This window comes from Myxocyprinus asiaticus, chromosome 21 (assembly GCF_019703515.2).
Source record: "Myxocyprinus asiaticus isolate MX2 ecotype Aquarium Trade chromosome 21, UBuf_Myxa_2, whole genome shotgun sequence".
Taxonomy (NCBI): Eukaryota; Metazoa; Chordata; class Actinopteri; order Cypriniformes; family Catostomidae; genus Myxocyprinus; species Myxocyprinus asiaticus.
The window spans coordinates 32376805-32392373 of NC_059364.1; the positions used below are offsets into that span (position 1 = coordinate 32376805).

The window sequence follows — 15569 nt, forward strand, 5'->3', positions numbered from 1 at the left end:
TGATGAGTGCATTTTAATTCAGTACTAAAGTATCTTGATAAGAAACATGCCAGATATTAGTTCACTTAATACCCACATGTGCTATGTATTTGCTTAAAATGTCAAATTTTTTCTTAGCTATATGCTAGTGTCAGAATCAGCTGTTAGCATTTGGTGAGGCTGTTGTCTAGTTTAAGCAGCAGAAGTGGGTTTCTAAATAATCACTTAAAAGGTTACATTTCTGTTGCATTTGGTATTTGGTCATTAAAAATGAAAGCCAATGGAGAATGCATCATAAAAACAACAACAACAAATTCAAATGTACCACAATAAAGTAACATGCTTTGGACATATTAATATTCAACTGAAGTTCTTTCCAGTAATTCATACAAATCTTGTATGTTGTGTATATGCGTGAGGTAAATTGTTAAATCTTTTTAGACATAAGCTTTTGAAATTATACTTTGTTTGTATGCCAATAAAGATGTAAGATGTAGCTAGAAGCTTCAAGTGAATCAGTTTAAAAGTCCCTTAATTGTGAGATAACCTTTCATCCATTATAGAATCATATTACCATTTCGACCTACATGTTCAAAAAGATGCCCATTGGAGATTTTAAAGGACATTCTCATAATGATGATGTCAAATTTTACCATGTGATTCAACAAAAACAGAGATTCAGGAGATAAAAAGTTTATGAGCAGTTGGTAATAGACGGTAATTGCCACACATTCTCCTTGCCTTTGTGGGCATACCTATGACAAATATCTATAGTACTCAGCATGACAATAGGGATTTCCCTCTTCCATGGGATTTTTACTCTATTCTATTCAGGAGTTTAAAAGCTGAAGCACTCAACCTTGAAAACACAAAAGATCATTTTTCAACTTATAAGTGACAGCTCAAAAGTAGAGAAATGAATGCTATTGCATGTTATGTATTTCTGCTGGCCATTGGTCTTTCTGCTCAGATGTCAGAATTTGAGATAGACTTTCAACACATGGTAAATACTAGAAAGCTGGCGAACAATAAATCACTATTGGTAAGCAAATCTGGTCCTTTTGAGTACATTTTAAAATCTCACATTTATATATATATATTTATTTTTATTTTTATGGAATCCAACATTCTTCTATTTTAATTGCAGGACTGCCCAGAAAATTGTACTGAGATAAAGGTAAGTACTCACAAACTGTTTTTGATTTGAAAATTACTTGATTCAGAGGTCTAGAAATGAGTGCTGGTCACCACATTCACATAACTATTATTGTGCAGACACAGTCACTAGTTAATATGCTGTGGTTTTTTTTCACTCTTTTGAACCACAGACGAATGTTTAGCAGAATAGCATGAGATAGCATCATACTTTGTATTGCTCTGACTTCCTTTCCATCTGCATCTTCTTGCATATGCTCAAGTCCTTTTGCCATTACAGAGGAAATAAGAAGCTTTTCTCATTTTTATTTCTGATCCTCCATCTAACACCCAGAATGTTTTTTGCCATAGACAGACAACAGGTAATAAGTCTGCTTTAATAAAAACAATAACAATGGACATTTTGTTTCATATAGGAACCAGCATGCAAATGTGTGGACACTGAATGTTTGGTAAGACATGACAATGTTGAATTAACTGCACACTTACAGTCAGTTAGGTGGTCTATCATTGATTGATTTTTAGTATCCTAATGTTGTATTGAGCTTGTTTAATGTATAGCTTACTATATTACTTAATACTAGAGTACTGTGAATACCACAATATTATTTCTTTCCATTGTACAGAACAGCCCTGTGCATCCCTGCCTTAAAGATGGCTTGAATAAGCTTGGCTTTCAAGAAACCGATAAAGTCCTAAAGAGAATAGAGGTAATTATTGTCTTAAATCACATCACTATAAGCTGCATAACTGTCAGCAAAATCTAAGTAAAGGGAGTAAAGCCATTTACAAATTAAAATAGTTCAAAGAAGTCATGGAAACTGAAATGAACAATGCTCAAGGACTGCAAACCTAAAATTAAGGAAATAAAATTGGGGAATAAACTCGTGCTATCATCTGAACTGAAACAAGCTGAAATAACAAATGTTTTACTTGTAAGGAATGAAAGGATGAACTTGATGTTCATCCAAATACATGTATCATATGATTTAAACCAGTAATGATGATTGCAAACAAATACATGTGTATACTTTTTGTTTAAAGGCAAATTGTAATTGTTGGCACTTTACTCATTCAGAAAGCCTAAAAGTTGTGTCCGTTCCTTTTGTCTTGCAACAGCACCTGAATGAACGACTAGAAAATCTGACCTGGCAGAAACCATCTCCTAAACACATTCTGAACTACATTCAAAAGATATTTGAAAGATCAAATGCGCAACAATCTAATTGATGTTTCTGTTTGAATGTTCGTTATTTATAACCTATTTATAATGTATTTATATATTTATTCATTCATTTATTGATTGTTTTTGTCATAAAGGTTTCTGTCAAAAATTGAGATCATCCAATAAAGTCCAATTCCAAATCCAATTAATGTGTTTACATTTTCTAGAATAGAATTAACAAATGAATAAATTATTATTACTTTGGATTAAATATTGCACACAAATAGTTCCATATATTTCACATAACACATAGTCACATGAATAGAACAAGAGATATAATTCTTATTTCTTCTACAGCAAAGAAGTGTTTTCACAAAGCAATCTCAAGGGTTAAGGTTAGTTGTAAAAGTTGGTTGCAATCAGGATGAGTCAATGAAATGTTAATTGTACTGTTAATGGCAGCATGTCAATGACTGTTCTTCTGTACTTGGATGTTCAACAAAGATAGAAATGTACTAGATAGGGTCTAAAGTGTCCAAACAGCTCATCTGTGGAGTATAATGCACAATATGGCCAAAATGAACCTTAGCTCCACCTTGTCACCACCAGTTAAATGGTAGAGGGTGTATGAGAGTAGATGAAGCGAGCAACATGACATTACATGACATACAGTATGTTGATATGCATTTATGTTGTCAGTAATTGTATTTGATGTCACCACATTACTGCAGGAATAACAATAAATATCCTCATCCTTTAAAAATAGGAAAATCAAAAGCAAGACTAGTCAGTGGTTTTACTTGTTTGCCTTTTTCTCATTGCGGTTTACATAAATGGGTTTTTTGTGCATTAGCGTGTTTGTATGTATATCAGTGGCTCTTCAATACATCAATGCATTTGTTTATAAGCCTACTGTATTTTCTCATAATTGTGAATAAGTCTGAAAAAACATGTCTGATATAAATACACAATTGTCACCACAAGAGGGAAGCAGTGCACAGCAGGAAAGACATTGCTTGGGGAAACAGACTGAGGCTTGTTTAAAATGAACTGGGAGAACTGGATTTTAAAGATCATATGGATAGTAATTTGTTCAGATTTGAGATGATCAGTAACTGGGGCTGTTTTGAGACAGTCTAAACGCTGTTCCTAAAGGTAGTGAGGGTTGTAACAGTTTTTGTCTTACCACAAACTCTCATAGTTTTGGTTTAAGACAACATTGCTACATCTGCCAAATTCTAACATCAGTCATTTTATTGTATTTATCAAACAGTCTCTCTCTCTCTCTCTCTCTCTCAGCATGGTAGTTTTTAATTCTGTTTTTGTGCAGATGGCTGGTTTGCCCCATTAGCATTCATTACAGATTCCTTGAGCTCTTAATTATGGAACAAGAGTGAAGAGTGGCAGACGGAAACATTGAGAAGTCTCGCTCTCTCTCCCAGTCTCTGCATTTCACCTTTAGGTCCATGAGAAGATCCATGAAGGTGTTTTCAGATTGTCTGTACAGAAGAACATATCGTATTCTTGTGCATGGGAAATTATTTAGACATAAAATCAGAAAATAATATTTTTGTGACAAATTATGATTCACTGCTCTTTTTGTGAAAATGCCAGCTCTGTATGGGCAAAGCTCTGCCTGAAAAGCATATTTAGCATGCTGAGAAAGTTTCTGATACATATAAGTCATATCAACTTCTAACTGTACCAGGTATTGCACAGCTTGAGCATGTTAAACATAACGTGTATGCTATTTAATTATTATGAACAGGGTCATTTAAATTTGGTTGTGAATGTTGTCATCTCCATTTGAGATGCTGTAATTATGATTTGCTTTTACTAGCTTTAAATATCTCTGTTCATAACAATCATAGATGGTTTATTGTCATGTGTAAAGTTTCAATCAAGGCACTTGCTACAGTAATTTTTTTTTTTTTTTATAAATTAGTTTAAGTAATTTAAAGATTCAATGTCTAATTGTTTATCTGTTGACGTGCATAAAAATAAATTAAAAAGTCTCTTTCAAATAGTATTAAGCGTTGAGTTTAGTGTTAAGAGCACAGCATTATTGATGTGTTATTGTGTAATTATGACATCTCAAATTCTGTAGTCTATAATTTCATGGTGGAAATGACGGGGAATGAAATAACATTTTTAACGTTTTTTAAATAATATGGTCAATTCCTTTGATAGTTCCCTTGATAAAAATAATTTCGAAGCTAACATTTTATGTATCCAAAATAATCAATTAAAATGAATCACTTAATATTTAATCTCAAACATCATACCAAGTAACAAGTACACTAACATTTGAAAGAAAAAAAATTGGCGTGGTGGAAATGACGCCACAACTGTGGGACAGTTGTATTTTTCCACACATTTAGTATTGAAATTGTTTACGTTTATTTCACTCTTTGTTTAGATTATCCTTATTTTAAAAATGTAGTCATTTGTATTTTATAGTGGATTGTCAATATGTTTCTAAGTCAGATTTAATGTGACCTTCATAGAGGCTAATAAAAAGTGTAAAGAGATTCATGAAGCAATATGCGCATTCACGGGCTTTTTTTTTTTTCTAAATAGGCGCTCAACATGTTGTTCTGCCAACTAATGCCCAACTAATGATTTTAAAGCGCACTGGAGTTAATGACCCTGTCAAACATTTAGCCTAATCATTACCTTTAAAAGCAGAACATGAAACGCTCGTTGAATATCCCCATCAGCCTGTAAATTAATGTCGAGGTTGAAGTTCCTGAACTATACAGCTTGAAGCCTACACATGAAACTCTTATCAAACCCCGAGACCAAACATTTAGAAGTTATTAACTTTTAAAAAGTGCTTCCTGCCAGCAGCTGATGTGATTCGTGACATAAGCATGTCAGTGAGTTCACGCGAGAATTCAGAAGCGGCGCTTATTTACAACAGAAGAACGAGTTACGTCACGTGTGAGTTCAGCCGTTTCAAACTGCATCAGATTCCTGGATGGCAGCGCCGATTTAAAGTTAAAAACATTTTAATTATCGACTTGTTTCTTACATAAACTTATCAATTCACTTCAGAAGACATTCATTGATCTACTGGAGTCGCATGGATTACTTTTATGCTGCCTAAACATGACTTTTGGACCATCAAATTGCTGGCACCTGTGTACTTCCATTATAAGGACCTGCCAGAGCTCTATCTTCTAAAAATCTTCATTTTGTTCTGCTGAAGAAAGACAGTCATACACATCTGGGATGTCATGTGCAGATTTTCATGGTGGAATTTAATTATAATAATATATTTTAATATAACATGTTGTCTATGCTTTTGAAACACACTGTCTACTGCAGAAGTGAAGAGTTCCAGATGAAGAATGTCAAATAAATATCCAAATATTGTTGGTCTGGCTAAACATGAGCTAGACAGTTACGCCGATGTAAAATGCCAGATGTACCCCTAACACTTCAAAAGGACAGACATAATAATAATTTCCCCATGTTTTCCGTTTTCCTCAATACATTCCTTCGCTTCCACCATGTAACACTGAGCAAACGGCAAAGATGGTTTAGAAAGACCAACAATTTCAAACAAAAAAAATAACTCCAGTTGTTACACGACAACGAATGCCATATCAAACATATGTAACCTGATTTTGTCTTAATTAAGGTTTGCAAACCCTTAAATAAATAATAAATGTATTATTCAGCTATATAGCAACAGAGAAAGCATTAAAAGCATAAGATTACATGTTTACTGATGGTGGCACCTGGTGGCCAAGGTTGGTACCGCATGCATGTTTTTGAAGAGAGAAAAAAAAATTTTTGAAGAGAGAAAAATTTAATTTTTAGGATTAGAGAAAAAAATGTAAGACTTAGGCTCAGGAAGGCCTTTTTTTTCACTCATATTTTTTTTTTCACCGTGCGGTACAGAGCTTCCGTAGAAAATAGCTGCCTGGGAGCATACCAAAGATGGCCACCGAGTGGAATAACTTACCTTGAAAGGCACTTTGATAAAATCCATACTTCCATAAGTATAATTGCATAGTTTTGATGACTTTACTATGAGTAAGTGTGTCCAAACTTTTTTCTGATAGCGTATAACAAATTAACAATGAATACTACATAGTTTGCCCATAGAACAGCAGCCATTGGAAATGACCAGTTTTAATGGAACCCATGATTTTATTCACCCTGTAGGAGATGAGTCAGTTGACGACAAATGACACAGTATCTCAACTTTTGACCCAACGGAGCACAATTTCTGATCTCAGGACCAAGGTATCCACTCTGCAACAGGCCCTGGCTGGCATGGTGGCAGAGTTTGAATGGGAGAAAACTGACATCAAGCAGCGTGCTGAGATCAGAACTCAGGCCAGCGATGTAGAGCTGGACAAACTCCAGAAGCTCCTGAGCATATGGGAGAGGGAGCTGAGCCGAGTGTAGAGACTAGCACGCACAGTAGTGGAGCAGCACACAAACTTGGAGATCCTCTCCCATGAGGCTCTGAACCAAGTGAAACAGGACATTCTTATGGAAAGACAACTGCACAGGTTCACTTCATCATTGATTCTAGAGATTCAAAAATTAAAGGGTTAGTCTGGCCAAAAATGAAAATGTCATCATTTACTTACTCTCATGTCGTTCCTAATCCATATGACTGTCTTTCTTCCATATAACACTAAAGGAGATGTTGGGCAGAATGTTAGGGACTGACAGACTCAGTCACCATTTACTTGCATTGTATGGAAAAAAGATGCAATGAATGTGAATCGTGACCGAAAATAACAAACATTTTGCCTGATATCTCCTTTTGTGTTACGCAGGAGGAAACATTTATACAGGTTTGCAACATGAGGATGAGAAAATGATGACAGAATTTTAATTTTTAGATATAGTACTCCTTTAACACGCACTTGTTCCAGTCAAGCGACATGCACCATTTTTAATAGTGAACCATTTAGATGATGCTGTGTTTGCAGACAGGAAGCAGAGGTGAATCGTAGCAGGAGGATGAATGAGGTTCTATCAGGTAGAAGGGAGTATGCTCACATTCGAACCCTGAACAAAACTCCCTACTGTACCAACAGCATTTCCACCAGAATGGAGGAGGCTGAGAAAAGGTGAGGGTCTTTAAGCCCGTTTTGTGTTTATTTGCACAACAATGTTTTTGTTATTTATTACCTGAAAGATGCTTTCATTAGCAATGCTGTGTTATTTCCTCAGCAATCTGAAGAAACCCAAAGTGAACATATAAGAGATGACCTGGGAGCAAAGAGAGAGAGAGTGCTCAGACTGCTCTTTGCTAAAATGAATGGCTTGAAATCCAAGTAAGCATCTGTCAATAGATACCTAATTGTATTTCTGATGACAAACAATTTACTGGAGCAATGGCTTTGTATTCAGACTGCCTGTAGTGACGACGACCAAAAAAAGGTCTTCCTCCCAATTCCATATAGACTTCTCAGCTTATTGGTTGCACTGATTCAAAGAAGCAACGAATGTAAACATTTCCATGGCATCTCTTTTCTACATCCCTTAAGGAAACCAACACAAACTCCAGCTCTTACAGATTCTGAAAGGAACCAGTGTAGCAGCGATCGAGGGTGAGACATTAACATGCCAACAGATGCAACATGTTTGGTTTCTGCTCACAATAAAGGTTGCTAAACCAATTGTGTCTTTTGGTTCTGTTTCATCACATGTACAGTAGTATCATAATGCATTGATCTGTCTGTCTTCTGCACAGGAATGTGGATGAGGTATCTATTGCAACCTTTTTAACCCAAGCACCAGTTTCCAATATGAGCTCCAGTACTAACGCCAGTGCTCTGCCAGACCTGTAGAACATCTGACCTCATCGCAGGATCTCAAGAGAAACTCAAAATTATCTAGATGAAAATATTACATGTTTTTTTTGCATCTAATGTATCTGTTCTACTCTAATGTGTATATATAGCTACATAAAGTTGGATTTACATGTAAGCTGTGGACATATAGTTTTGTTAGAATGCCAGGAAGTATTCAAGTCACAGGGTCACAGACTGTCAATACAACAACTTTAAAAAAACAAAGTATAAATTATAGATTTATATATATATATATATATATATATGTGTGTGTGTGTGTGTGTGTGTGTGTGTGTTTTCTGAATAGACAGATTTAAATTTGTATATGATTTTGTATAACTGAACATGTGTTTAGTAGTTTACTTAAAGGAATATTCCGGGTTCAATACAAGTTAAGCATAATGTTGATTACCACAAAAATTTATTTTGACTTGCTCCTCCTTTTCTTTAAATTAAAAAGCACAAATCTGGGTTCCAGTGAGGCACTTACAATGGAAGTGAATGGGGCCAATCCGTAAATGTTAAAATATTCACTGTTTCAAAAGTATAGCCACAAGACATAAACAATATGAGTGTTAACATGATTTTAGTGTGATATAATCACTTACAAACCTTTTCTGTGTAACGTTATATCCAATTTTATAACTTTGTTGCCATGACGATGTAATGTCAACAAACCCGAAAACACTAAAATTACAATTTAAACAACTTTTTATCTCAAATAATACATGAGATTTGACATAAGGATTAATGTAAGTGCTTTTATAAACTTATAAGCTTCACATTTCTGCTTTTAAACCATCGAAACATTGGCCCCATTCACTTCCATTGTAAATGCCTCACTGTGACCTTATTTTTTGCTTTTTTTAAAGAAAAGGACAGACAGGACGAAATTATTTTTTGTGGTAATCAATATTATTATGACACAAATGCTGTCGATTGAGCTTAACTTGTAATGAACCCGGAATATTCCTTTAACATGGCCAAAGTTTGTGAACACCAATCAATTTGACCTTGATGAATATATATATACAGTATGTGTGTGTAATTTCTTTCTTTTTTATTTATTTATTTATTTTTTCAGGACACAAACACATTTTACTCCCCAATTTTTATTGCATTGTGGTAATGCCAAAATCATAATTGTTTTTTGTTTGTTTTTTCATTGTGGTAATGAAAATTGAGGGGGAAATGTGAGTAAATGTCATGAAAATATAATGTCACTATATAAAAAAATCTTAACGACTTTAAAAGGCTTAATTTTCCAAATGCAAAATAGATTTGGGAGAATGACAAGTAATTACACTTTTAAAAAATATGCAGACAAGTCATATTAAAGAAGGGGAAATTGTACTGCACTTTAGGTAATTTGCTTAAAAAAAAAGAGAAAACAATTAAATGTGAAAGTGAAAAGTGTATTCAGATTTCTCTGTGTTTAGTATTTGCTGGGAACGGAAGGGTGAGACAAATCTCTCCCGCATTTTGCCTTTGCTAATTTTGTCACCACCACTTTTTGAAAAAGTTTTTGTCAGGTAAAAGTCTAAAGCAGATGAAACCTCTTCCGTTCGTGTATGTTGTAATAAGTGGCGATCCAGTGCTGGAGTTGATTTTTTTATGTTATGATGAGTGCTTGATGTGGCTGTTATCAGTGGCGTTGAGTGACAACGGGCAGCAATGTTTTCTCGTAGGCTACATCCAGACGTGCGCTCTACTCACTCCGCTGTTGCACAGCTCACGCTCCTTTCCAGTTAAAGCGTAAAGCAAAATGCAAACAGATGTGTGCCCGCTAATAATATACATCCACTGACCTACAGATGCACTCTTCCTTTAGTAAATTAAAAAGTTATTTTTAACCCCCCTCCCCCAACTGTCCCCACCACTTTTTTAAAACGAAGTGACGCCCATGCATTTCACCAATACTGTGCAGCATTTTTCAGACATTCTTAAATGTTGTAAAATAAGCTTTAAAACAGCTAGAATTATGTTATTTGTTTTACTATCTGTATATTTTCGATTTAAGCTCATTCTATATCAACCAATAAGAATTATTTTTCTGTAATCATGTTAAAAGAATGACCTCTCTTACACAGATATATTTTGTGCAGTAGTGCTGAACAATAAGAGTGGTCGGCTTGTCAGCAGTAAGTGCATGAGTGCTCGAAACTGTAGATCATAAGGATGGCTTTACAATGTCCCTCGAGTAAATATAGAAGACTATAAATATCTCATATTCACATAGCAAACAGCTGCTCAGTGACCAAGTAAACCCCAGTAAAAACAAACTTAGTTCTTCTAATCAAACCCAGACTGATTCAAAGGACATACAAAGGTAGGAACTTGTTTAAAAGTGTATTTTCCTCTAACTGAGAATAGTATTCTGGCACATGCATGCCTGACTTCAGAACTGGTTCTTACTGCAGTGTCGACTATGGACATACACATGTGACATGCCTCATTTTGTTAAGCAGCATGGGAGATTTCTATCAGTCTGGATATTATATGGATTGCCAGCCAGAAGAGGTATATGGCTATGATTCAGACTACGCCAGTCCAGAATACCATGATGTGTAAGTGTATCTTTGCCAGCTGCTTTTGCATAATGTTTGATATACAATTTAAGGTAATGTGTAATGTGTTTCTGTGTGGAATTTAATTGTGTTATGTTGGTGCTGTTGTGATTCATTGTTTTCTATCTGGTTTGCAGTGACGGCCCCTTACCTGATGAATATACCACTCCAGGACCTTATACTGGACAAGTGTTCCAGCCTGTAGCACAACCCCAGCAAACAGAATATGCAGACTCGTATGAGGAAGAACCGCCACTTTTAGAAGGTAATAAAAAAATTAAAAAATTTAAAAAGAGAGAGTGAAAGATTTATGATAAAATATCTCAAATAACTGGTGTTAACCCTAACTCTAACAGAACAGTAAACAAAATGAAAACTACTGTATATACTGTATAACTACAGTGTGTTTGTTTTTTCCCCAGAGTTGGGCATTAACTTTGACCATATCTGGCAGAAGACTTTGACTGTGTTAAATCCACTGAAGCCGGCTGATGGCAGTATTATGAATGAGACAGACCTCACTGGCCCTATTCTCTTCTGCATTGCCCTGGGAGCCACACTTTTGATGGTATAAACTACATCTTGGGCAATTATATTTCACCAGAACTGAAGTGACAAAACCATTAACTAGAGGTACACAGTGATTTGTATTGGACAGTAGTATGTCCAGAGCATAAACCTGTTTATTAGTATTTGTGCATGTGCTTGTGCCTGTATTCTGTGTTAGTCTGTGTGTTCTTTCTGCAGGCAGGGAAAGCTCACTTTGGATACGTGTATGGCATCAGTGCTCTAGGATGTGTTGGGATGTACATGCTGTTGAACCTGATGAGTGGCTTCAGCATATCCTGTGGATGTGTGGCAAGTGTGCTAGGATACTGTCTCCTGCCAATGGTAGCACTTTCTGCCTTTGCTGTTGTTTATTCTCTTCAGTGAGTATTGACACCTACATAGAAACAGTTTGACAGTTGTGGACCCACAACTCAGTTTTCAGGCTGCTGCATTGGAAAGTCATATATATTTATATTTAGCAGATCATTTTTAGGTTAACTGTATATGAATAACATATGGCTTTATTGTTTATTTTAATGCAGAGGACTCCTGGGCACATGGTTGGCCTTGTTTGTGATTGGCTGGTGCAGTCTATCAGCTTCTAAGATTTTCAGTTCCACTCTTGACATGAGTGGGCAACAGCTGCTGGTGGCCTACCCCTGTGCTCTCCTCTATGGTGTCTTCGCTCTTCTCACTGTCTTCTGATCATTCTGTTAAAAATGTTAACATTTATAAGAATATTACAAAAGAAGAATCATATTTCATTTTAATATAATGCATATTGCCTGTCAAAGTGGCAACAAATCACATACAGTTACAAAGTTACATCGAATCTTTATGAAAATAATAATAAAAAACAAATCTATATATTCATGTATTGTTATATTATTAAAAACTGGAAGACCTGGCAAAATCATACAAACATGTTAAGATGGTAGCATACACACACACTTGCATCAGATGCTGGTTACATTGGACTCGTAGCAATAATCTAATGATAAGCATTCTCACTCTCTCTCTCTCTCAGGGATCAAGTTGAAATAAAGAACACAGGCAAACACATAAGAATACATTACAAGCAGTCTGCAGATTTTACAGATCCCTTCATTTGGTTCCTTTATTTAAAATATATATTTTTTTGTTTGTTGCAAAAAGCTAATATAAAACATATTTATAGAACTACAATATGCACAAATTATTAAAAGCAAAAAACATTGGCCCCTGTTCATTGCTTCCACGCACACTGAATCCCGTTGCACATTCTCCCAGGTTAACACCTTGTGACCCCGTGATCTGCTGCAGGACATCCAGTAGCCGATTTCAGGCAAAGTCTCGTGGTCTTTTTGGCTGGTTCAAAATAAGAGATTCCTTTGAGAGACAAAAGTTTATTAGATATTATGGATCAATAGTAGGCTATAATACTCAATATGCTGTAACAACCTAAATAATATAACAATGACAATTACTGACTTACCAAATACTATCATAATCAAAAGTAGAATTTCAACTGACATAAAGTCTGAAATTAGCTGATGCCATTGAATTAGGGCATAAAATTTACTTAAAATTTAAGTCCCTTCACTAGTACATTGGCCTAACAGAAACACATTGCAATTACCAATAATAATAATAATAGTAATAATAATAATTTACTAACAAACTAACACTTCTTGCTAATGCAATAATATATTAATTATTTTAATAACCAATCTTCTGTTAATGGGGACATTTATGGTTATAAAAAAAAATGAAACCTAAAAATAACCATTAGAGACCGTTCTGTATCAGTTCTTATTAGGCTGTCACAAAAACAACCTCCCTGCAACACTCTCAGAAAATTAGTTTATGGTTACAAAAAAAAAATAAAACCTAAAAATAACGTTCCTAGAAAGTTAGTAATTGGTTACCAAAAAACAAAAAAAAACAAAAAAGCAAACAGGAACATACACTGAAAACAAATCCTGATAATGTGTATAACTTTGTTATTCTGTAAACATAGCCTCTATAGACATTCATTAGCCTTTATTAACCCTACAAAATGCCAAGATAGTGTAAAATTAACAACGCATTTTTAAGATAATTAGAAAATAATAGAATAGAATATATTCTGACATATTTTGGTGTTTTATTTTTCACATATGATGCAACAAATGACAAAAAGCAATTCATTCCATGCTGAAATTTTATGAGACACAACTGATTGTCAAATATATATTGAGCTACACACAACACATAATTTACACATAAGTTACACATATGTTTTCTCAGGCACTTATTGAGTCTAAATAGATGCACACTTTACATAATTTCAGTAGTACACCCAAATGACAATAACCAAATCATACTGTTCATGTGTTTGTACTTGCTATAGTTTACTTCCATGTTGCTTCTTCATCAAATGTAAATCAAGTCAATTACTGAAGCATCAGTGCCACCTTGAGTACAAATAACATGTATAATATGTATGTGTACACACATATACTGATAATTTACCACATTGTGCAGAAAATCGACATGATATAGTAGTCATCTGTATAAATATAGAAATATATATCCTGTGAAAGAAAAATTAAATATATAAAATAATCGTTAAAAATATGATTTATAGAAGTGGAAATACTGCAACATTATTACATGTCTCAGGACACTAAAGACCCTTTTCACTTTTGGTAATTTAACACATGAGGTCCCGGGTCACTAAAGACCCGAGGTATGCATTCCATTTTGGGTTAAAGAGAAATCCATTTCATGGCCGCTATATTAAACAACAGTAAATAAGTTGCATTGTCCTATTGCTCTAAAATAAAACTTACCCCATACATTTTGGAGAGGTTGTTAAATAACACCTGTCCCGCGCTCACTTTGTCTCGCACGCCCCGTACAGTTCCATTCTTACTGAAGATGTTCACGCGTTTTCCAGTGAAATGTTTATTCTTCGCAGCACTCGCGTACATGAGCAGCTCGTCCGGTTCGCTGCCGCTGTCGTCCGGTTCTAGTCCGACAAGGCCACACAGATGGCTGTTGGCCTCACTGAAGACGGGCGAGCTGGCGCGCTCCGGCTCTGAACTGACAGTAGTGTCTGTTTCAGCGGAGTCCTCCAGCGCGTCCTCTCTGAACACCTCCTTCAGGACGCGACCGCTATGCGCTGACGCGACGCGGAATCGCACTCTCCTCTCTGCTCTGTCCTCCTCAGCCCTCGATGTGCGTCTCTCCATGCTGCTGTTAAAAATCTACATTATACCATTTTTGTTGGACGGAAGTTAGGGTCGGCTCCAGGTGATGTGCATTGCCATTACATTAAAGGTCTATCCTGATCTTCAGATAAAAGGCTTGTGACACGAGGGTGTCAATTTGACACCAAATGAGTTAATATTTAATAAACGCTATCCATGGAAACTGTGCAAACCGACTTCTGTGGAACACTTGTTCTCTTATGAATAAAAGATAACTCACGAATTTGGGGTAGGGAGGGAACACAGTGTATAATAATAATAATAATAATAACACACAGTGTGACAGGTTTCAACTCCTTATCGCGCTTAAAGTTCATCAGGATGGGCGTATCGGCATTCATTACTGTATGGAGAGATTGATCCTCACATATCGATGCTAATTAAACAATATCCCATAAGCAAGATCGCTGTTGTTCCATACATTGGGATGGCTGTGATTCAGCCACAGATAAGCTGATATACCAAACAACAGCACGATATTGCCAACCCGATCTCATGAATTTCACTCCAAATAACAAGACAACGTAATTCAGTGTAAAACAAAGCACAGCAACAGATATTGCTTGTAGGATTTTTCCATCAGCATGAGACTTGAATTTTCAGTCCACCAAAAGCAAATTTACCACCACAACGCACGTCAGGGTGCTCTGGATATAGCCAGAGCTCTGGGATAGCGCAGAGTGCAACAGTTGTGCAACTCCTTCAGTCAGTATCTCGGCGGAGACCAAAAATGTATGCACCCTATTTGAATTCTACAGAGAACCGTCTACTTTTGAAGTGCTGTGGAAGAAGGCAAACCTCTCAAACTGTTAGACAGCCCTGACATTTTAAACAGCACTGACGTAAAGAGGCGACACCATGCACCAACATCTATTACAAGTGTGGTGATGTGGGCATGGCTGAGTGATGTCTGTGGAGAGCAAGGCTGAGAGAGAGGAAGAACGGTAAGGATTGACACCTGTGGAAAATTATCTCTAACAGCTCTTTGTGTTTGCAGTGAGAGCTGGGAGCTAGGAGGGATAAAAGGGCAGTCCGAACCGCCGGAGGAGAGAGAGAGAGAGAGTGGCACGCAGCAGTGTGTTTATGTGTGGGATCA

At 35.9% G+C, this 15569-nt stretch overlaps 2 protein-coding genes across 3 annotated transcripts; one reads left to right on the forward strand and one right to left on the reverse strand.

Moving 5' to 3' along the window:
- Positions 1 to 10373: 10373 nt before the first annotated feature.
- Positions 10374 to 11955, forward strand: LOC127412470 (protein YIPF7-like). 2 transcript variants are annotated; one of them, XM_051648857.1, is made up of 6 exons: positions 10374 to 10453; positions 10593 to 10691; positions 10829 to 10956; positions 11114 to 11259; positions 11439 to 11620; positions 11783 to 11955. In XM_051648857.1, the coding sequence occupies exons 2-6, from the start codon at positions 10594 to 10596 to the stop codon at positions 11943 to 11945; spliced, it is 717 nt and encodes a 238-aa protein (XP_051504817.1). In that variant the 5' UTR covers positions 10374 to 10453; position 10593; the 3' UTR covers positions 11946 to 11955. The 2 variants fall into 2 exon arrangements, with proteins under 2 accessions (XP_051504817.1, XP_051504818.1); XM_051648858.1 differs by having other exon boundaries at positions 10397 to 10453; positions 10545 to 10691.
- Positions 11956 to 12462: 507 nt separating this feature from the next.
- grxcr1b (glutaredoxin and cysteine rich domain containing 1 b) lies at positions 12463 to 14455 on the reverse strand. The gene is made up of 2 exons (XM_051648073.1): positions 14054 to 14455; positions 12463 to 12608 (listed from the first exon to the last, which is right to left on the reverse strand). Exons 1-2 carry the CDS (start codon positions 14453 to 14455, stop codon positions 12561 to 12563), a joined length of 450 nt encoding a protein of 149 aa, XP_051504033.1. The 3' UTR covers positions 12463 to 12560.
- Between the last annotated feature and the right edge of the window lie 1114 nt (positions 14456 to 15569).